General features: G+C 33.9%; 2 protein-coding genes across 5 annotated transcripts in view; one reads left to right on the top strand and one right to left on the bottom strand.

Moving 5' to 3' along the window:
- The window catches only part of LOC148304335 (uncharacterized), a 33642-nt gene extending 29134 nt beyond the window's left edge, over nt 1-4508 (bottom strand). The window contains exons 1-4 of one of the 3 annotated variants that reach the window (XM_088268469.1): nt 4440-4457; nt 3860-4071; nt 1662-1943; nt 391-515 (exon numbers count right to left, since the gene is read on the bottom strand). In XM_088268469.1, coding sequence (XP_088124595.1) covers nt 391-515; nt 1662-1943; nt 3860-3985 — 533 coding nt within the window. In that variant the 5' untranslated portion in view covers nt 3986-4071; nt 4440-4457. Of the gene's footprint in view, nt 1-390; nt 516-1661; nt 1944-3859 lie in introns of all 3 variants that reach the window. The other 2 variants (XM_088268468.1, XM_088268467.1) reach the window with 2 other exon arrangements.
- A 1250-nt stretch (nt 4509-5758) lies between these two features.
- Nucleotides 5759-24909, top strand: part of Pdk (pyruvate dehydrogenase kinase) — a 34207-nt gene continuing 15056 nt past the window's right edge. For both annotated transcript variants that reach the window (XM_088268466.1, XM_088268464.1), the window contains exon 1: nt 5759-5958. In XM_088268466.1, the coding sequence (XP_088124592.1) occupies nt 5856-5958 (103 nt within the window). In that variant the 5' untranslated portion in view covers nt 5759-5855. The remainder of the gene's footprint in view (nt 5959-24909) is intronic.

Here is a 24909-nt window from a genome sequence, read left to right as displayed (position 1 = left end):
TTATCTATGTTCAGATGTCAAAAAATAATATGAAAAATAACTCCTACAATTGGAGATAATCCAGATTTGTGAACAAGTATTTGGACATCCGCCTCCGTAGTCTAACTGTCAGCGCGCTCGGCTACCGTTCTGGAGGTCTGGAGGTCCAAATAATTACAAGTGATTTTTTCACTGTAATATTTATTCAATATTACCCTGGATTGGTACCTGAAGCGGAGGGCTGATCACCTTTCCTTCATGTGTAAAACGATCGACATAACATTGCGTTTATAAGACGCAGTGCCCTATGCACCATTGGGGTGCGGATAGGGGTTAGAATGAAAAAAAAAATTAACTAAATCTTTTATTATTATGAGAATATTACATAATACATAATTAAATGAACCATACTTATCAGTGGAATTGTTCTCTTCGTTAGATAAAGCGTATAATTTAGATACAAAATCTTCGTCAGTTTTCACCTTCTTGTGATCTAAACGCGATAAAGGAATATCATCATCTGATTCCGGCTCGGTCTGGAAAAAAATTAGAGATTAATCGTAAAAAAAGCTCAACTAAATTGAAAATAAGTACAAAACGAAAATTGCTCTTTATGCTTTATTTTGGCCAGTGCCATCTATATATAAAAAAACTCTGGCTCTCTACTATCAGCATGTTAAAGACGCTTTTAAGCGTTTCCCACAAAAAATGTATTATTATGATAACTATCTAACTAAATGATAAGGAAAGTGTTTTTTCACTAACTAACTAACCATCACGCCGCAAGGGTAGGCAGAGAGAATAGAAAGCCATACCACTCTTTCTTTGCAAACACTCCACATTTATGCATCTCCTCATACATACCCGCCGATTATTTTGACTCCTAACCTGGTATTAAAAAGTATTAAACAGTATGTAAAATATGCTTTTAAGCGTTTCCTGCAAACAATGTGTTAAAATGATTTTTTTAAAATTAAACACTTGAATATACCACTTAATGAGTTTTATTTATACATATGACTAGTTTCAGTTTTAATTTTTACCAGAAGATGAAAACATCTGTAAGTTTTCGAAACTAAATAAATAACACTCATTAAGTGCTACATTCAAGTGTTTAATTTTTTTTAAATAATCAACATGTCATTCCACAAAGTTAATGCCGAATCAATAAATAATATGTGTTAAGATGATACTGCATTAATACAATGCAGTGCCTTATGCACCATTGGATTCTAATAAGGGTAAAAACAAGATATATCGCGCACTCATTTCAAGAATGTCATAAATCAAAAATGGTCAATTTTCAGTTTTGCATGTTTTCGGTATGCCCAGAAAATGTACTGTATCCCAGCAAAAGAGGCATATTTTAAACTTAATATTTACCCACTACAGGGCAGAAAGTGTTGTTTTTGCATTTTGAAGAAAAGGTATAGTTTAATTAATTTTTTAAATATACTAAATATTTTTCAAATGGAGAAAAAACCTTCAGGTTTTACCTAAAAAGATGTGTTGCACAGCAAAAAGTTCAGTAAGTGGCTTGATATTTATTTTTAATACAATGTATTATATTTTTAAACTTTAAAAACGTTCTCCTGAAATATCAAGTTTTTTGATTTATGACGTTCTTGAAAGGAGTGAGCGATATAGTAAAGTACTACATCCATAGATTACTGTATTATTACCTTCCCATTTTCATTATCACTCAAAACCTCCTGTTTTATTTCCAGTACATCATCCAGCGTACAAAACTCAAAGCCATTCTCCGGATCGTCAACTCGTTTCTTCCTGTCTTTTTTTTTCTCTTTTTTATTCTTCTTGAACAACCGTTTGAGGGTTTTTCTGCTGAGTTTGTTTTTGTTGGCGTGCCCAGTCTCCGTTTGCCTTTCTTCTGAGAGCTGGTCCGGCAGTACGGTGTCTTCATCATGTTTCCTTCTAGCATTTTTCCTGTGCGTAATTTTCTTCTCCTGAAAAATGAAACAGATACGCATTAATGAGTATCCACAAAAATGAAATCTGCAATAATACCAACGAACTCCACGATAATAAAATTAAAGTATAATTAAAATGTAAATTTGTTTTAAAATCACTATAAACATTTTATTATAACTTAATTATGTCTCTACTGGTTTCTAACTAAGCTAACTAACTAAGCTAACTAACTAACTAACTAACCATCACGCCGCTTCCCCGCAGGGGTAGGCAGAGAGAATAGAGCGCCACACCACTCTGTCCTTGCAAACATTCTTCGCCTCTTCCACGTTCATGCATCTCCTCATACATACCCGCCGATTGTTACGACTCCTAACCTGACCACTTTCAAGTATTTGGCGTACCTGATCGTGCCAAGTTTTTCTCGGTCTTCCTCTGCTTCTTTTCCCGCTAACATTCGCCTCATAAATTTGTTTTACCGTTCTTTCCTCACTCATTCGTTCTACATGTCCAAACCATCTCAATGCACCTTTCTTAATTTTATCGATAATGCTTATCTCAGCTTTGCATTCCTTCCTTATTTCACTATTCGTACATCTATCATACATCGTTTTGTCGCACATTCTTCTGAGAGATCGCATTTCGACTGCATTCAGTCTACTTTCATCCTTCTTTTGCCAACTCCATGTTTCACTTCCATACATCAGAGTTGGAACCAGGACTCCGTTGTGCACTGCCAGTTTAGCTTCCGCTGATAGGTTTTTATTTGCTTTAACTGATTTCAGTGCACCATTCACTTTGTTCCCAGCATTCACTCTCCTTTCTATGTCTTTATCAATCTTTCCATCCCTAGAAAACATACTACCCAAATACACGAAATCATCTACCTGTTCCAAAATCTCTCCGTTTACCTATATTTCACATTCAGATCTGCATTCTTCTCTTTCAAAAACCATAATCTTGGATTTGCTAACATTCATCAATAAATCGCTTTCCTTGCACACATTATACACTTTTGTCACCAACGCCTGCAGGTCTTCTCTGCTATCGGCAAGGACAGCATCGTCAGCATACAAAAGGCAACAGACAGTCAAATTATTCATTCTAGCCCCAACATTTAAATCTTTCAGTTCTTTCATGCAATTATCCATGTATAGGTTAAACAGCCACGGTGACATTACACATCCCTGTTTAACACCTTTAGCCTAACCCTTATGCATGCAGTGCTATCCTCGTACAAGGATGCTCGGATGCCTCGGATAAGTTTACTGCTTACCCCATACTTAAATAACACATACCCCATACTCAGGTTTCAAAGCTAACGAGCTAAAATAGAGTTTTAGTATTAATTTAATGTAAAATATTTATAGTGATTTTAAAAGAAAGTTACATTTTAAAGAAGTATATAATCTATACATAAAAATATTATTTTAGGTGAAAAAAATAAAAAATGTAATCTAGAAAAAGAAGCAGAGGAAGACTGAGGAAAACTTGGAATGATCAAGTATTTCAAGTTAGGTCAGGAGTAGGAATAATCTAGAGATATGTATGAGGAGCTAATGTATGAGGTGGCTAGTCCGCCACCGTAGAGTAATGATCAGCACGCTCGGCTACCATATTGGAGGTCCCGAGTTCGATTCCCAGGGGGGGTCAAATAAATATTAGTGGTTTTTTCACTATAATATTCATTCAATATAACCCTGGACTGGTATCTAAAGAGGAGGGCTGATCACCTTTACTTCATGTGTTAATAATAATCAAGATAACACTACGTTTATATGATGCAGTGCCCTATGCACCATAGGGTGCGGAAAAGGGTTTGAATGAATGTATGAGGAGATGCATGAATGTGGAAGAGGCGAAGACAGATTGGTGTTGTGTTCTATTCTATCTGCCTTAGTTAAATTAGTTACATAAAAAAATTATGAAAATACAAATGAAAAATAAATACCGTTCTGTCACATCCATTCTGGTCCAAATTTTCATCGCTTATATTTTCATCGTTGGCTATTCCTTCTTGAATATCAACTATTGGATAAAAAACCTCTTCATCCTCACTATAGGCTTCTCCCGACATTACTTTTTAATAAATAATAATAATAATAACATTAATTTGGGCAAAAACTTTTTTTAAATCCACCAAATTAGAACTTAAATCCAGGGCTGCCGCAAAACACACATTTTTACGAAAAAAAAACTTTTTAAAAAAGGAAAAAAAAAACAATATAAAAATTATCTGACATATAAACAAAAATTCCACTTTTAAAAAATATTATTGTACAACACAAAATAAATCGGTTTCTTCTGTTTTAATCGTGTATTTTTTCGTGTTCGGAAACGAGCTCTAAAGTTAGCGTCCGAGTCAGCCGACACGCCATTGTGCCAGGCGTCAAAAACAGGTTTTTTAAAAAGGAAAAATGCGAGTTTTCTCGCATTAAAAGTACAGAAAATGATTCAAAATAACACTTTATTTACACTTTTTTCTAATAAAATTAAATAACAGCTAAGTTTTGTGAATTTCGCATACAAACATATTTATTTGACATTTGAATAACGCGGATGGAATACAGAACGAAATGGTCGAGATTTTTGACAGATGCGAAAATGCTGTCAGATCGACAAAAAAAATAAATAAAAAAGTATTAAGTTTGAAAAGAGATTTTTTTAAACTTCTTAAAAAATTATATTAAAGTAAAGTGTTAACGTCGTTATATAGAAACGACGTTTTATTAAAATCAATATTTCAATTAATTTATTTGAAAATATATTACTTACATAAGTCACATTTATAATATTCCCGATGAGTAATTTCTATTACTCATTTTGGAATTAAGGTTAACATGAACGAAAAAGTATTTTTTTTAATAAAAAGGGAAAAAAAACAAACAAAATTAACACGGCAAAATATGAAATAATTAACGGGTATGGTAAATAGGCATGTAAAAAAACACAAGGTAAGAAGCATGTTTATTTATATTTAAACAGTGGTGAAAGAGAAAGGACAATAGTTAATGAGCAACCATCACGCATAACCAAAACACGAGAACACGAAGAAGTGCTATTTTTATTCTGGGCCCTTTCTGCGTCCAAATGGTGCAAAGGGCACTGCAACGAATCACCGTAATATGACATCAATCGTGATAATATTTCTGATTGTTAAATACAGCACCCTTGAAGTAATTTCTTATGAAAACGGCACTATACAAATTATTCAATAAATAAATAAGGCAGGATAATCAATATAAGTGGAATATGTTTTATCAGATACAGATGACGAAAGTGATATACATTAATGTTATATGGGAAAGGAAATTAAGGAGAAATATAGGGTAGAGAGAGAGAGAAAAAAAGTAGAATAACAGCAATAGCTGGGACACTCGGGGTTACATGCCTTAAATTGTATTAGATTGTGTATGTTGTAGTTTACAAAATATACATATATGTATCATATGTACGAGACCCTTAAAAATTATGTTTAAAAATGTTGCACAAACCTTCAAATTAGTTAAGTTGTCACAATTTAACAAAAATAATACAAATATATATTTCTAAATATACAGCAGTTCAGGCAGCATTTATATTTTATACTTCAAAAATATTCCGCTAGGTTGTACTGGCATCGCTACAGTGCGAGCAAATAATTTTACCAGTAAAAACACTTTAGTAAAAAGGTTACATCGTATTTAAATTGTGCAAAAATGTTAGATGGCATTTTTTACTAATGTGTCTCATTTTATCGTCGAATTCAATATACCAAACACGAAATGACATGACCGCGGCTGCAGTAGGTATAAACCCAAGGTTAGTAGGTACGGGATATGGGAGTTAATACGTCGCTATCAAATATCTCGAGTATGTTTTTTGTGCTGTTCGCCGCAGCTTGTTTTGCGTGAGAATCATAAAACTCCACTCTTAGTTTTGAAAAGTGTGAATTAAAATTATCAAAAATGAAGCTGGCAAGCCCCATATTCAGCCACATGACGAAAATGTTGGATTTTTACTCACAATTCAATCCCTCGCCGCTCTCTATAAAGCAATTCATCGATTTCGGTGAGCAAACATGTTTTATTTTTCATTGTTTTGACGTGTATGTAATAAAAATAAATAAAAAACAACTCTCTAGGTACTGGGTACTTGCCTAGAAAAATGGGCTAATTGGTATTATGACATCTGCATGTGTGCATGCGTCACTTTATTGAAATTATAAATAATAAATAGGTACCTTTGGTAAGTAAATTCTGATTTTGAAATCGTTCTATTGTTTTCTTTGGTTTTTCATCTGTCAAATAATTTTCAAGAATTTAACTTTAAAAATCATATACTTTGTGATAATTTTATTTTAACTACATTTTATTTTCTTTTGACATTATGGGTCAGGTTTTTTCCTAATTGTATATGTATTATAATTACTTAAATCTTCCTTTATATTGCGCAGTTTTTTGCTGTCAAATATTTCGTTAATTTTTTAAAAACTAAGTTATTTTTCATATTGGTCACGTTGTTTTGGTCCCAAATATTTAAATATTTACTGTCATTTATCAGTCATTTTTTCACGTTTTCTCTCATTTATTTTAGCCAGTGTAAAATCTCCAATATTCAATTATTATACATAATAATTCAGCATGTTTTATTTATACATAAACATACAAATAATACAGACCGAATATATCTGCTAAAAATACGTCAAGCTGATAACTTTTTTAAACATATAATTTTTTATTTACTTTTCATTTTATATAAATTGACCATCGGAAATGCGCAAACGAACCTGGGATCGATGTCTAATCTTGACCTAAGCCAAACTGGCTACAATTCTCGATATTTTCTAGCTTCTTGACGTATTCTGACTTGGCAGAGGTACTGGCCATTTCAATTAAATATTTCGGTAGCGTATCTATTGAAACAGAAGTAGAATGCATATTTTTATCAGAATGCAGCGTCTATATAAAATAAAAGTATTATAAATTTAAATAAAAACAGCTGCTAGCGAGCGTTTGCGGTGGAATACGAGGTTATATTACATATTATGTACATACTACGATAAATGATAAGTTATGCCCTATTCATGGTGAGACATCTACCCGATAAAACCTTCAATTTATGATTCAGTTTTCCGTTTCACCTTCAAGCCACCTTTGAACGTTTGGGTTTTGTGCGTTTTGTGTTTTCTCACAAAATTAACATTGCGTACATTTTGTGCCAAGTATTCGAGCATTATTTACTGAATAGACGTGGGTCATTCGTAAACGAATCTTGATGACCCGTTCAGATACGCCGACCGCGAGATGCGGATCCCGGTTTCGAGTGAATCTCGTTCACGAACGAACCTTCGTTCTGCGCCGAGCCATGATCACATGAACAAACGTCTCGTTGCTTCGGCCACTCACTTTTAAGAGAACTTCTCACCATTTAAGAGAGTTGGAAACATACTATATTGTGAGCTCTTTGTCAAGAGTTTTTTATTATAACCCTTATCCGCACCTAATGGTGCATAGGGCACTGCATCAAATTGACGCAGTGTTATCTTGATCATTACTTACATGAAGGCAAGGTGATCACTCTTGCGCTTCAGGAACCAGTCCAGGATAATATTAAATAAATATTACAGTGTTAAATCACTAATATTTATTTTCACCTCCCCCCCTGGGAATCGAACCCGAGACCTCCAGCACGGTAGCTAAACACGCTGACCATTACACCACGGAGGCGGACAATGTCAAGAGTTAGCTAATCGAAACACTTGATTTTACTAACACATTTTCATACCTGCATATGACACAAATGTTTAAGTCTTAGGTTTTGGGAGATTATGTGTCTGGCAGTGTATCCCGGGTCGCTACATATTTTCAACCTTATACTATCGGCAGTACCTAAATTCTGGTGGCGCCATAAGTCTACGTAATCGGAAGGCATGGATGACTAGATGTATGGATGTGAAGGAAGCTAGGACAGACGAGTGTAGTGTTCCATCATCCCTGCAGTGAAACGGCGTGATGGTATTAGAAGTCGGAGTAGCAGTACACTTAAAAGGATTTTAAAATATTTGTACTTATAAAGAACTGAAAGAAAAATATTGCCATTCGCGAAATTACACCATCGAAATATGTAATTTTAGTAAGTTGGTAACATATTGCATCATAACTTTGATAATGCCGCTGGAGCCAGTGCGTAATTTCCAATTTTTCAGTTCCAATTTTTCACTCATGAATTCATCGCATTAAAGTAACTTTGACCGTAAAGAACAAACCCACTCACATTTGGTAATAGACTATAAAACTTACAAAAAATGAAGCCTAAATAGAAATATAAGCTATGTTGCATAACTCATGGGTAGAATTTAGGGCCAATTGGACGTTAAGTAATTCCAAAAATACGAAATACGTTAACAGGGTACGTCCATAGGGCGTTTGTCCACTACACGGAATTTTACCGTCCGGCAGTCCGGTTTTGAAAAATGAAAGCGACTACGACAGTTTAGCGTGATGGAATTTACGCGCAACGTGTTCACGCACCGATCAAGAGCTTCGATCCGAAAAAAGATGGATAAAAGCACAAGCCAATCGTCGTTTTAAAACGCTAATTGACGTGCCGGACGGTAAAATTCCTTGTAGTGGACAAACGCCCATAAGGCGCTTGTCTTCTACCCGGAATTTTACCGCCCGGCACTTCAGTTAGCATATAAAACGGATGATTGGCTTGTGCTTTTGTCTTTCTTTCTTGGGATCGGTGTGCTCGATCGGTGCGTGATCACGGTGCGCGTAAATTCGATCACGCTAAATTGTCGTAGTCGCTTTCATTTTTCAAAACCGGACTGCTGGACGGTAAAATTCCCTGTAGTGCACAAGCTGCCATAAGTTTGAAAAAGTCTACTAATGGAGGAATTATGGAACAATCGAAAAAATCCGTCGTTCAATGGATCCGGTTCCAAATACCGGATCACGGATCCTCAGAACAAGCGGAGCTTACCCACCTCTGTTATTACTGACGTAATTTATGTTTATATAAACCATTATCAATATCACGTAAACAATAACAAACTCAGTCCGCGTGTTTGCGATCGAGTCATGAGAATGTAGTGGTCGTGAGTGCTGTATATTTTATCATAAATTAATTACGCCCGAATACGTGCAGCGCGTTGTTTTTGCTAACATCCGCCATTTTATGATGTTGTTTTGACCATAGATGATAAGATGATTTGTTTATGTTATTTTGGCTCCATTTTTTCACTCAAATTTTTGACCGACGAGATTTTCTATATAATAGGGAAAAAAAATATTGTAAATAATATTAGTTTTTTTTTAATATTATTTTTCGACGTCTGATCAAAGATAAGGAGGATATGGAAGTCTGGGCATTTACGGGGCTGACGACCGTCATAGGCTGGTTTAAGTGGTCACTTTACACGCGTGTAACATTCAGCAATTCTACTCATTATTTACAACCACATTACTCAAATTCTTCTTCATCTTTGATGAGATGTCAAAAAATTATTTGAAAAATATAATTGGAGATAATCCAGATTTGTGAACAAGTTCTGGACACACTCAAAATGTTGTAAATTGTATTTTTTTTATTAAATTCTAGTCTGGTATTTCAGCAAAATAGATATCTTTTACTTCTTCAACTTCCTGACTACTGGTTTCAAAATACCAAAGTCGTTGGAATTTTTATTTTTTTTATTTTTTCATTTCATCATATACAAAATTACAAATAACAAATTGCGAAAATGTGCCGTCACTGAGTTTTCCTGTGCCGATGGCGCATTTTATAGTATTTATTTATATAATTAGCTATTGGCTAATAAATTAATATGAAAAATCACAAGACTTTCGGTAACATTCTTATTGAAATATGTAGAGAAATAAGAGAGGTATGAAGGTTTTTGATATTTTTATAAAACGAATAACGTGCGTTCGCATACGTCATCGAACGTTTTATGACTTCATGTGGTTTATTTTCTATGGTTTATAGAGCTGTAATAGTAGTAGTGTGGATTGTTTGTTTACCACTACACTACCATTTGTGTTATACAAATTAGAGAGGTGGGGGAAGTTTGGTGGGAGGGTGGACCATAGACATCAGCAAATAGAACCGCCAATAATTTAGGTATGACACCAACATTAAAATAAATCCATCGTTAATTGACGTCATTCATTGCCAACTTACGAAAATAACGTTTTTTCGAAAATGAATTTTCCTAAAGATAATTGTGAATGAAAATATTAATTATATCGGCTGTTAAAAACACAAAACGAGTCTTACAAAATCCTTTATAGGTTGAGTATGTTAAATTAGATATTCTTCCCATCTGACAAAGATCCAGTCTATGCTGAGATGCCGAAAAATAATGTAAAGTCTAGATACATCTAGACGTCATTCTTAACATTATCAGTAACCTATATATTGTAAGCCTTTTCGAAGGTGTGTTTTGTTGTAACGTACATAATAACATCGGTTTTGTATTAGGGTCTAAAGTCCAGATGAAGAACTGCTATCATATGTCAGAACGGCTTCACAGTACCTACGTGCTAGAATGAACATACTAGAACGCTGTCGCGTGGAAATGTTCGAATACGTAAAGTGTGACACACACGCTACCACGTCTAGATTAGGGTCGCCAGAATCATCTAGAACAGTGACTTTTAATCGATGTAAGGGCGTCTCGACAAAGGCTTCTGGGTTTTCTCCGATCCAAATTCGGCAATTCTGCTTATTACCATAGCTATTTAACCAAAAATGTGCCTCTTCGGTGAACAGTAATTTGCGTTTAAAAATAGGATCAAGCTGAATATTGTTTTCGACCCATTCCCGAACCTACGACGCGCATAATGGTCATTCAGTCTATTCACGATGAAATGGCGAAACGTATTGAATACATATCAACTGTTAACTGTCTAATTGGCAGTCTGTAGAAACAAAGTGTCGGGCTGTGGTCCCGTGGTTAGTGTCGCGGACTCTTAAGTCAGAGTTTCTCGGTTCGAACCCACTCTACCACAATTTGATACCTATTTCTAATAATGAGCCGCTTAGGCTCACAAAAATAGTATGAAATTGAAATATTTGTGTAAATATAATAATAAAAACACAAATATTTTTTCATTGATTGATTCGGCAGTCACTTTGTGGTAAAATCTATCCATTTTTAATGAATGTTTTTCTTAGTAAATACCACTATTTCTTAAAATCTACTGTGACACGTGCTTCAACGTCTAAAATTTAGAATTAGCTTCACATACGGTGTTTGAAAATGATGCGGAATGCATCGAAACACGTGTCACAGTAGATTTTAAGAAATAGTGGTATTTACTAAGTAAAACATTAATTCAGAAGAAATATTTTAATCAATAAAAAAGTTTGAAAATGTTTACTAACTGATGAATTATGGAACAATTGAAACCAAACCTGTAAAAAAACGTGTATTTATATCAAATAAGAGATTTTTATCTTATTTTGGTCTGATATTCAATTTGGTATGTAGACAATTTGTTATTTACGTGATAAAATTACTTTAATTAAGATTTGAGATAACAGTGTTATTTATCACGTAATTTAACGTATCAAAATACTCTGTCTGATAAAGGTCTCTTGATATAGTAATAAAAATTATCTTTCGATAGCAATTTCTCAGACGTAAACAAAAAGAGTTCCCTATCACCAAAATGTCTTGTAAATGTGTTTTTTTTAGTAATTAAAATCTCAATTGAGTCCAATTTTTCTGTTAAGTGGAAAGTTAACATCCGTCAAGCAGCTGCCGCCAGTGTTGATACACATTTCGCTCACTCCTTTCGACAACGTCATAAATCAAAAATCGTCAATTTTCATTTGTGCATGTTTTCAGAATGCCCAGAAAATGTACTATATTCCTACAAAAGAGCATTATTTTTTACTTAATATTTACCCGCTACAGGGCAGAACGTGTTGTTTTTGCATTTTTAAACTTTAAAAACGATATCCTGAAAAATCAAGTTTTTTGATATATCGCCCACTCCTTTCAAGAACGTCATAAATAAAAAAACTTGATTTTTCAGGAGAACGTTTTTAAAGTTCAATAATATCATACAATGTATTAAAAATAAATATCAACCCACTTATTGAACTTTTTATTGTATAACAGATCTTTTTAGGTAAAACCTGAAGGTTTTTTCTCCATTTGAAAAATATTTAGTATTTTTTCAAAAATAATTAAACCATACTTTTTCTTCAAAATGCAAAAACAACACTTTCTGCCCTGTAGCGGGTAAATATTAAGTTAAAAATATGTCTCTTTTGCTGGGATACAGTACATTTTCTGGGCATTTCGAAAACACGCACAACTGAAAATTGACGATTTTTGATTTATGACGTTCTTGAAAGGAGTGAGTATTTTTTATTTAAAAACAAATTATGATTACTTACTTTTAAATAAAAAAATACATATATTTATTTTAATTAATCTTTATCTGATAAAATTACCGCCATATTTTTCTTACGTAACGGCTCGACACAGAATGTCATGTTAAATAATTGCTACTATTATAAAAATTACTGTTATATCGTAACAAGTACATTTTAATCGACATCATATCAAATTATACAATACGTGATCTTTCATAATTTAATTACTGTTTTTTTAAGCGTTCTCTTAGATTTTTTTTTTTATTTTGATTAATTTTTGTGCGATGAGTAGTCCGGCGTTTGAATGAATTCCTCGGAGGGATCCAAAAAAATGTGATTTTATACTCTAGATCAATTTTCTTCCTTAAAACTAGCTAATTACGCCGCTTTTCCGCAGGGGTAGGCAGAGAGAATGTAATGCCACACCAATCTGTCTTTACAAATAATCTTCGCCTCTTACACATTCATGCATTTTCTCATCGTGAGGTGACGTCAGGTTAATGGTGTTCTCGAAAAAATGTCATTCTGTACACGACCGGATGCGTAAGGAGCTACACGTGTCCCCCGCATATTTTTTTTAATTGTTTTTTTTTTTTAAGAATATACTTATATATATATTTTTTCACTCCTTTTCAAAACCATATATTTATTTCAATGTAAAACTTACATTTTTCAATACAAAAACGGCGTTTTAAGCAAAAAATTCAAGAACGTTAAATAATAGTAAACCCATAATTAACATTTTGACAATGACTAAAGCCTCCCCCCTATTGTCTATGTTTCCACTAATAAGAAATAAAAATTAAAAAATAATATTAAATAAATAAATAAAAACAAGACACAGCTCAACCTTCAACGTCCCAAGGACCCAACTCTAAAATTTAGCATTAGTTTCACATACGGTGTTTGAAAATGATGCGGAATACATCGAAACACGTGTCACGGTAGATTTTAAGAAATAGTGGTATTTACCAAGCAAAACTTAAATAAAAAATGGACAGATTTTACCACAATGTGACTGCCGAATTAATTAATAAAATAACGTTGAATGTTACCTGGATTTAAAGAAAAATAAATTGCCATTTATCATATCGCTCACTCCTTTCAAGAACGTCATAAATCAAAAATCGACAATTTTCAGTTGTGCATGTTTTCGGAATGCCCAGAAAATCTACTATATTCCAGCAAAAGAGGCATAGTTTTAACTTAATATTTACCCGCTACAGGGCAGAAAGTGTTGTTTTTGCATTTTGAAGAAAATGTATTGTTAAGTTATTTTTTTAAATATACTAAATATTTTTTAAATGGAGAAAAAACCTTCAGGTTTTACCTTAAAAGATCTGTTGCACAGTTAAAAGTTCAATAAGTGGCTTGATATTTATTTTTAATACATTGTATTATATTTTTAAACTTTAAAAACGTTCTCCTGAAAAATCACGTTTTTTGATTTGTGACTTTCTTGAAAGGAGTGAGCGATACATTGAGCCTTAAACCTTCTTTCACATGCTAGTTTATATAATTCACACGTCATTCATGTGTAAGTTCGTAACAACATCTATACTATACCATTATTATTATATTATTAAAACCCAATGGTGCATAGGGCACTGCTTCATATAAACGCAGTGTTATCTTGATCGTTTACACATGAAGGAAAGGCGATCAGCCCTCCGCTTCAGGTACCAGTCCAGGGTAATATTGAATATATATTAAAGTGAAAAAATCACTTATATTTATTTGACCCCCCCGGGACCTCCAGAACGGTAGCCGAGCGTGCTGACCATTACACTACGGAGGCGGACACAATACTATACCTATACTATATCTATACTATATCTATACTGTACCTATACTATATCTATACTATACCACTACGCTTTGCTTTATCGGACACATCACTTTATAAGGAGACATTAATTGAAAGTAGGGAAGGGAAATTAAAACAAGGAAGCCATTTAATGTGCGCAAATAATATCATCATTCCAGGAAATAGGGCAACGATGACGTCATTCCGTGTTTATTGCGTCAGAGATCTTGCGTTCATTAGGACTCGGTCTAAAATTGCATTTCACGAATTTGCCAGAGTATTTATAGACTCATCTATTGCACTTTCGGACGCCCCCGTAGTGCAATGAATAGTACTCCTGTTTGGAGTTTTTTTTTAATTTTAGATGGGAATGGATCTTTGTCAGACGGGAGGAATATCTAATTTAACATACTCAACCTATAAAGGATTTATTAGACTCGTGCAGTGTTTATAACAGCCGATATAATTAATATTTTTATTCATAATTTTCTTTCGGTAAATTCGCCTTCGAAAAAACGTTAATTTCGTAAGTTGGCAATGAATGACGTCACAGAAACGATGGAGTTATTTTAATATTTGTAACATAGCTAAATTATTGGCGGCTCTATTTGTTGATGTCTATGGTCCACCCTCTCACCCCCCTCCCTTTCCTCATATTTGTATAACACTAATGTTAGTGTAGTGGTAAACAAACAATCCACACTACTACTATTACAGCTCTATAAAGCATGGATAATAAACCATATGACGTCATAAAACGTTCGATGACGGAAATTTGATGACGTATGCGAACGCACGTTTTTCGTTTTATAAAAATATCTAAAGTTTAAACCTTCATATCTCCCTTAGTTCTCTACAGATTTCAATAAGAATGCTACCGATAGTCTTGCGATTTTTCATATTAATTTATTAGCCAATAATCACACATCGTGATATTTATCCATTGCATTTATTACAAGGTTTATAGATCATTTAGTGGATTTTTGTTTCTTCCAACTAAATAAAGATGTTTTATTTGAATCTGTGTTGGGAACAGGAGGGATAATCTAGTGTGGGCCAATCGGGAACTTGTCAGCATTTGCTCATTGCTGGGAGGAAACCACGTTGCACTCCTCAGGAGAAGCCGGACAGCTGGCTGTCCTCAACAGGCCTTCCGTTCCACTAGAAGAGGCTCCGGCATTTTGTGTCCTATCTGGGTGATTCCAGACATTGACATTGACCGAAGGACATTGGTACCATGAATGGTACCAATTTTCTTCTTTATTTAATATATTAGTCATGTCGCTCGCTCCTTTCAACAACATCATATAAAAAAACTTATTTTTTCAGAAGATCGTTTTTAAAGTTTAAAAATATAATACAATGTATTAAAAATAAATATCAAGCCACTTATTGAACTTTTTACTGTGCAACAGATCTTTTCAGGGAAAACCTGAAGGTTTTTTCTCCATTTGAAAAATATTTAGTATATTTTAAAAAATAATTACACAATCCCTTTTCTTCAAAATGCAAAAACAGCACTTTCTGCCCTGTAGCGGGTAAATATTATGTTAAAAATATGCCTCTTGCTGGGATATGGTAATATAAGAGTTTCTGCTAAATAAAAAGCTTCTTTACATCTCACCAATAGATGTCTCTAGTGAAGTTCTAGTGATTCAAGAACAAGGTTTCTAAATTGGTTCATATATATAGAACTTCCATGAATTTGAGTAATGTGGTTGTAAATAATGGGTAGAATTGCTGAATGTTACACGCGTGTAAAGTGATCACTTAAACCAGCCTATGACGGTCGTCAGCCCCGTTAATGGCCAGACTTCCATATTCTTCTTCATCTTTGATGAGATGTCAAAAAATAATATGGGATATAGTACATTTTTTGAGCATTCCGAAAACATGCACAACTGAAAATTGACGATTTTTGATTTATTACATTGTTGAAAGCAGTGAGCGATGTGTGATACCACCTCAGGTGAGAGTTCGTTATGAACTATCACGGATTCGACGTCGGATAGATCCTCACAACATCGTACATGTGTATAAAGTTATCACTTAAGTATTTGAAATACTCGATCATGCCATTAAAAGTATAGGCTATAAAACTTATAAAGTAGGGCCATGATGAGCGGTGTTGCATACGCCTTAGCTAGATTTCAGAATCACTTGGACGTTTGTGAGTTTGTGGGTTTACATAGGATATGAGTTTATTAAAATATCTGTCGTCAGACAATGCCTGACGACACGCACGCATGTCATGATGCAGTCGGGTCCTCGGCCAGCGAGACGCTAACAGACGAGCGCTAATTGGGTGACTCCTCGCCCTAGATGCGACCAATTGTCCCGTCACGCGGACCGGCATGATAGAACACGCGACTCTATAGTGATCCGTTACCTCCCGCTTATTCTGCGCTCCTGGTACTTGAAATTAAAATAATCAAACAAAAAAGAAGATTTTTTCTGTCGACAAAGATGAAATATAGACGTCTGGGCGCTAAGTGATCGCTTCACCATTCTTCTACACATGATTTCTAAAGAAACCCTTGTCCACACCCAATGGTGCATAGGGCACTGCATCATATTGACGCAGTGTTCCTCGCCCTAGATGCGACCAATTGTCCCGCCACGCGGACCGCCATGATAAAACACGCGACTCTATAGTGATCCGTTACCTCCTGCTTATTCTGCGCTCCGGATACTTTTTAGATTTTTTTGTCGTCAAAGTTGAATATGAAAGTCTGAGCGCTTACAGAGCTTAAGACCTGTTATTGGCTGGCTACGTGATCGCTTAACCCATGATTCGGACAGGCGCCGTGGCGTAGTCGGGTAGACGCTCGACTGCGAAACTGGCGTCGCGGGTTCTATTCCCGCCAATTGCAAAATAAATTCAAGAAAGTTTTATTTTCAATTGGTCTGGGTGTTTGTGATGTATTTTTCACATTTACCTTCCCTATCCTTACTATCCTACCTGCAGACATGATTCTGATAGAGATTTTGCGGGTTTTATTGCTTTAAAAATTATTACGAAAATTAAGGGAAAAAAAATACATTGGCGGGCTGATTGATAGCAATATCTTCCAACCAACCAAAAACAGACTAATATTGGTATATAGTTACAAACATTTTTAATTTGTTGCCGACGGATGTTAGAGGTCAAAATAAAATATGGAACAAAGGCAAAATAAAGGAATGGGTAAAAAATGATCAAGAGTTAATTCTATGAAAATTGTAAAATAGTTTTTATATTCATTTTTTTTTTTTTGTGTGCATATAAAAAAAATATCAATTAAATTAAAGTTATACTTTTATTTTAAAATTAGATGTTAGAAATACAAATCAAAAATAATTTAAAACAATAGGTTTTAAAGTATTAGACTCAAAATACTCGTATTGCTCATTAAAACAATGTCTAAACGTCATCAAGTCCTTCTCAAAACTGAAGTAACGTCGCCATCTTGTTTTTTTTGGCGCAGACTGTTTTATCGGCGGAACACTTTTGAAATTCAAAAATTTAACGGCTACTTTTTTTAACATGTTATATTTTCTTTCCTTTATATGAATGACGTCGGAATAAATCACCCGGAACGCAGAACGTTCGGGAAGCTTCTATTGTGTACCGCTCGCTACCAGAATAGACCTCATTTATTCCGGAAATGTACCTAGCATGGTGACTTGTGTACTTACACACTTAAAATGCTCAAATTTGGTTACCTACCGGATATTTATGGCTAAGTAATTTTATTTACATAATTTCTGAAGCCCAGACCAGCCCCAATAGTTCCTACACACTCTAGAGATGTGACTAATCAGTAACTGTTCCTTTTTCGATTACTCGATAGGGATGGTAATCGTTACTTTATCTCGTTTTTTTTTATTTCTTTCTACCGATTTTTTATGTCAAATTATCTATGGCTTCATTATCAATATATTTATTGATAATGAAGCCATAGAAAAGGTTGATGAAATGAAATATTTGGGCATAATACTAGATTCAAAATTGACATTAAATGCAAATTTTGAACACGTCAATAAAAAAATAAAAAAAAAAAAATTTTTCCTTAGTAGATTAAGGAATAAATTAAATAAAGATACTGCAGAACTAATTTACAAAACAATCATTCTTCCACACATAGATTACTGCTCAACAATATTATTTTTAGCAAACGAAGGAAATTTAAATAAACTAGAAATTATACAAAATAAAGCGATGAGAATAGTTCTTAAGAAAAATAAATATAGCAATGTAAAAAAAATGAGAGATGAACTAAAATGGTTATCTGTAAGAAGAAGACTTAAATTTAATATGTTGATATTTGTACATAAATTTTTTCACGATAAGTTGCCAAAATATTTTAAGGATAAAGTTGTCTTAAACAAAAATTGTCATGAATATGCTACTAGACAAAAGGATAAAATAAGACTACCATTATTGAAAAGAGCTGAGTCGCAAAATTGCTTGATGTATAAGGGTTTAAAAATGTATGATGAGATGCCTGAATGTATGAAGAATGAAAAGTGTCTGAAAGAATTTAAAAATAAATGTCTAAGTTACTGTAAGGAAATGTAAATATATAAAGATGATGTAAATGTATATAATAGTTTATATTAGTTTTAATATAAGCTAACTTAAGAAATAAAAAAAAAATAAAAAAAATATTATTTCTTCTTCTTCGTCTTATTTCTCATAACTGAGGGTTGTGAACCTTGTGGAAGCAATGACTCTTCTCCAGTTATCCCTTGACTGCGCTGCACGTAGCGCTTCTTAACTCCATTTTTCCAAGGGAACTAACAAATGTATAAAAAAGGCCTACACCAAGAAAAACGAGAAGAATTTTATATTATTTTTTGACATCTCATCAAAGATGAAGAAGAATATGGAAGTCTGGGCATTTACGGGGCTGATGACCGTCATAGGCTGGTTTAAGTGATCACTTTACACACGTGTAACATTCACCAATTCTACCCATTATTGACAACCACACTACTCAAATTTTTGGAAGTTCTATATATATGAACCAATTTAGAAACCTTGTTCTTGAATCACTAGAACTTCACTAGAGACATCTATTGGTGAGATGTAAAGAAGCTTTTTATCAAGCAGAAACTCTTATATTAGTATGTGAGGTACGAATCCTGGATTATAATCACGCACATGAGAATCGCCAGAAAATACCATTTTCATTTTGATTATTTAAGGTGATAATTTGACCAGATAATTTATTTACAACATTTTGAGTGTCCAAATACTTGTTCACAAAATCTGGATAAATGTAAATGCCCAGACTTCCATATTCTTCTTCATCTTTGATGAGATGTCAAAAAATCATATGAAAATAACTCCTGTAATTGGAGATAATCCAGATTTTGTGAACAAGTATTTGGACACACTTAATTTTTTTTAATTACCTAACGTCCAAGTGACTCTGAAATCTAGCTACGGCTTATGCAACACCGTTTATCATGTCCCTACTCAGGCTTCAACTTTATATGTTTCATAGCCTATGCCTACTCGTGAGTGGATTTACTCTTTGTGTTTAAAGTTACTATAATTTCATGTAATTCATGAGTGAAAATTACACTCAAAATGTTGTAGAAGAATTTTATACTTAATATGCTCAGTGACAATTGAATGGGAGACCCGCGTCACCCAAAATCACATAAACAAATCTTACGCCATAAATCTGATCGGGATCAACTGTGTGTTTTGAACAGCTAAATACATATTTACTGCGCTGTACGCGAAGGAGAATATTAATGCTCTTATCGCCGAGTGTTTTATCAAAACAATGGATCGTGTTTATAAATCATGCAGGCAATAATGTCTGTAGGTGTGTCCTTGTGTGCCGATAAGTGCTCAGACCTAGTGACTGCTAGATATCGATAAATGGGTACGTCACTAATGCACACCTCGCATTACGAATGCCGAAATGTTTTTTGGAGGTTATCCAAAGGTTTTTGAAGGAGTTTATAAAAGATTATTTAAATATCCCAAACGGTTTTTGGTAGACAATCAAAAGTTTCGTCAAGAATTCTGAAATAGTTTTAATTTTCATGCTACACCGGACCGTAAAATAACCGGTCAGTTAAATTCCGTGTACTGCACAAGCGCTCCAAGGGAGTTGAATCCATTAAGGTGGTGACTGACCGGAGCATTTCGTCGTAACGTAACGTTGTAACATCGCTCGTGGCGAGCATCAGCGAGCATCCGAAACTATGGATGGAGCTCTCAGCTCGCTGTTCTGACTGCCTGAATGCTCGCATCGTTACGTGTTACGTTACCACCAAATGGCTCCGGTCAGTCCCTACCATTATACCTTATATCCAGGGATTTTTTCCATGTAAGGGCGCTTGTGCACTACTCGGAATTTTAATGTCCGGCAGTCCGGTTTTTTTCAAATAAAAGCGATTACGACAGTTAAGCGTGATCGAGTTCACGCGCACCGTGATCGCGCACCGATCCGGAGAAAGTCGGACAAGTGCTCAAGCCAATCATCCGTTTTCTCATGCTAACTGGACTGCTGGACAGTAAAAAATACATGGAATTTTATTGTCCGGCAGTCCGGTTAGCATGATAAAACGGATGATTGGCTTGTGCTTTTGGATGAAGGCTTATAAATATGTATTGTTTCGGCATTTGCTTTGTGGTAAGACATAATGATATTATTAACCCTACCTTCCCGGTGTTGTGTACCTTGTACACATTGCTTCTAATAACTATCAATATCTCTATAAATATAATAAATACAAGGCTAAGATTTTAGGTATTCCTACATAACATATTTAAGCATTGAATTAAAAAATAATATTAATAATAATCAGAATTTATCGGGTACATCGGAAGTATTTTGTGAATATCGGAAACAAATTCGCGTATAAACAGCGCGTGAAGAGTGTGCGGGAATCGCAACACTATACTCGCATCTCACTCTTGCATATTTGCACCGTGCAAGCTTGAGGAGCTCAAAGCTCAATGTTCTCTGGCTAGCGGCAGTAGCTTTTGGGCTCCCGACAAAATGCTTGCTCCGTGAGCGTTGCCAGATGATTTTTTAATGTTTTCAGCAAATAAATCTAAATTATTATAATTTTTTACTTCATTTATAATTAATTAAGGGGGTTAGCTATGAATGACCGTATTTTTCCGATTTAAAATCGCTAATTTTTTATTGTGTAGTGACTACCCAACACAGGGACAGGGACATTTTAGCACCGGATGGGAAAGCTTAAAAAAAACCTTGCTCATATCCATTTTTTGCATACTCCAATACAAATATTTAGTACCGCTAGGATGTTTTTATTTTTATTTTTTAATTTTTAATTTTATTAAATTTACAACATTTTGAGTGTGTCCAAATACTTGTTCACAAAATCTGGATTATCTCCAATTACAGGAGTTATTTTCATATTATTTTTTGACATCTCATCAAAGATGAAGAAGAATATGGGCATTTACGGGGCTGACGACCGTCATAGGCTGGTTTAAATGATCACTTTACACACGTGTAACATTCACAATTCTACCCATTATTGACAACCACACCACTGAAATTATTGGAAGTTCTATATTTATGAACCAGTTTAGAAACCTTGTTCTTGAATCACTAGAACTTAGAAATCACTAGAGACATCTCGGCTGTCCAAACTTAAAACACAGTAAAGGACATTTTTTTGTAGTGGTTTTTTTTTGCATTTTTTTACGTAGGATCTACTGAGTCCAAAAAAAAAAAAAAAAGTACTACAAAAAAATGTTCCTTACTGTGTTTTGAGTTTTGACAGCCGATCTATTGGTGAGATGTAAAGAATCTTTTTACTAAGCAGAAACTCTTATATTAGTATGTGAGTACCGAATCCTGGATTATAATCACACACATGAAAAACGCCAGATAATACCATTTTAATTTTTATTATTAAAGCTTATAATTTGACCAGATAATAAAAATAATATTAAAAAAATAATAATAATAAAATCTAATTTGCTAATGATAAATGTCCTATTAAAGAGTGACGCCCCCAAATATGTTTTCCAATATCTTCCGTTATATAATAATATCAAGCTTTATACAGCAAAAAATGACACTATCTGCTCCAGTCAATCTACCAGCAAAACATTGACGTCATTCTGTAGATATGGTCTGTTTTCTGTATTAAATTCACGCGTTATCTATACGAAAAAAAAAACATTTATTCACATTATAAACAGTGGCTGCTTTTTCAATATTTTAAGTATCTAAATCTTTGTTTCACGTGTCTAAATCTGGGTTCAACGTTCTATAAACTGGCAAAATATACTAAGTAGTTTGAAATGTCATATATCGCTAACTCCTTTTAACAACGTCATATCGCTCACTCCTTTCAAGAACGTCATAAATCAAAAAACTTGATTTTTCAGGAGAACGTTTTTAAAGTTGAAAAATATAATACAATGTATTAAAAATAAATATGAAGCCACTTACTGAACTTTTTACTATGCAACAGATCTTTTTAGGTTAAACCTGAAGGTTTTTTCTCCATTTGAAAAATATTTATTATATTTTTAAAAAATAATTAAACAATACCTTTTCATCAAAATGCAAAAACAACATTTTCTGCCCTATAGCGGGTAAATATTAAGTTAAAAATATGCCTCTTTTGCTGGGATATAGAACATTTTCTGAGCATTCCGAAAACGCGCACAACTGAAAATTGTCAATTTTTGATTTATGACGTTCTTGAAAGGAGTGAGCGAATTGTTAAATGAGTTAAAAGTAAACAGAATATATTTTCTTAGTCATTCTCTATTTTTTATTATTATTTTGAATGGATGGATATAAGTTATTACATATTATAAAGTGACAGCCGAATCAATTAAAGTAATTTTCATTATGGATCGTTAAATTAACTTTTTATCTACATCAACAGATAAGATAGTTGAATTGTCAATTTTGTATTTTGATTATCATCAATCAATTTTGTTTATCATTCAAAATGTATGTCAACAGTTTTGTTTGCGAACAGACCCAATATATACAGTGGAACCTCTCATAATGAACTGTCGGCAGTCACTTTTGGGCTTCCGACAAGAGTGGACCTATGCTTGTTCCGTGAGCGTGAGGAACCGCGACACTATATTCGCATCTCACTCTTGCATGTTTGCACTGTGCAAGCATGAGGAGCTCAAAGCTCAATGTTCTCTGGCTAGCGGCAGTAGCTTTTGGGCTTCCGACAAAACGCTTGCTCCGTGAGCGTTGCCAGATGGTTTTTTAATGTTTTCAGCAAATAAATCTAAATTATTATAATTTTTGACTTCATTTATAATTTAAGGGGATTGACTATGAATGCCCGTATTTTTCCGATTTAAAATCGCTAATTTTTTATTGTGGCCTCCGTAGTGTAATGGTCAGCACGCTCAGCTACCGTTCTGGAGGTCCCAGGTTCGATTCCCAAGGGGGGTAAAATAAATATAAGTGATTTTTTCACTGTCATATTAATTCAATATTACCCTGGACTGGTACCTGAAGCGGAGGGCTGATCACCTTTCCTTCATGTGTAAATGATCAAGATAACACTGCGTTTATATGATGCAGTGCCCTATGCACCATTGGGGTGCGGATAAGGGTTTTATTGTTATTATTAATTTTTTATTGTGTAGTGACTACCCAACACCGGGACGCGCGTTTTATTTTAGCACTGGAAGGGAAAGGTTAAGGAGTAAGATTTTGTAAAGAATTATGCTCATTGTGAGAGGTTCCACGGTAATATTGTTGATTTTTTATACACTTAATAAAAAGGGTTATTTCTGCAAAAAAATCTTCAGAAATTTTAGCATACATATCGCTCACTCCTTTCAAGAACATCATAAATCAAAATACTTGATTTTTCAAGAGAACGATTTTAAAGTTCTAAAATATAACAAAATGTACTAAAAATAAATATCAAGCCACTTACTGAACTTTTTACTATGCAACAGATCTTTTTAGGTAAAACCTGAAGGTTTTTTTCTCAATTTGAAAAATATTTAGTTTATTCAAAAAAATAATTAAACAATACATTTTCTTCAAAATGCAAAAACAACACATTCTGCCCTGTAGCGGGTAAATATTAAGTTAAAAATATGCCTCTTTTGCTGGGATATAGTACATATTCTGGGCATTCCGAAAACATGCACAACTAAAAATTGACAATTTTTTATTTATGACGTTCTTGAAAGGAGTGAGCGATATATTAAAATCTTGATTTAACACATCAATTCATATTAAAACCTAAAAAAAATGCATTTGAGATGTAGTGGATTTTACTGTTGATTTTTTAAATCACGTCAAAAAGGATGAATCGGAAAGACGTCAGATAACGTCATTTCTGGATGGTTAGTTACCTTCTAGTATTTGAAGAGCTGAGTTATTTGTTCAAAAGATCATACAGTATATTTTAAGCACGTACGGAATAGTTATGAATAATATTTAATACTGCACGCTGTCACTATAAATAACGTGTGTTTACCGAGACACAATAGTGCTTATTTCTTCATGAAGTTGCTAATTTTCTTGATAAATATTTATTATCAATGTCAGGAGTTATCATACTACGATCAGTACATATTGCCGTGAACAAAAGAGCTCTGACTCAATTCATTTGTAATAAAACTAATAGTTTAATATGCAATATAGTATGTGTGACTAGAAGCTGGACTGTGTGCCAGGGTTAGGAATGGAGAAATCAAAAGAAATGTGCAGCTGTGACAGGTATAATTGGGAAGATTCATCTAGGAGTGTAATCGTACATGGTTATCTAAACCAAACATTCTACAAAGGAGTATGGGCGTACATGAACTGCTGCACTTCTTACTAACTAAA

This window comes from Brachycentrus maculatus, unplaced genomic scaffold (genome assembly GCF_059751285.1).
Source record: "Brachycentrus maculatus isolate JH-2025_06_01 unplaced genomic scaffold, ASM5975128v1 h1tg000324l, whole genome shotgun sequence".
NCBI lineage: Eukaryota > Metazoa > Arthropoda > Insecta > Trichoptera > Brachycentridae > Brachycentrus > Brachycentrus maculatus.
This window is presented reverse-complemented; position numbering and strand designations above follow the sequence as displayed.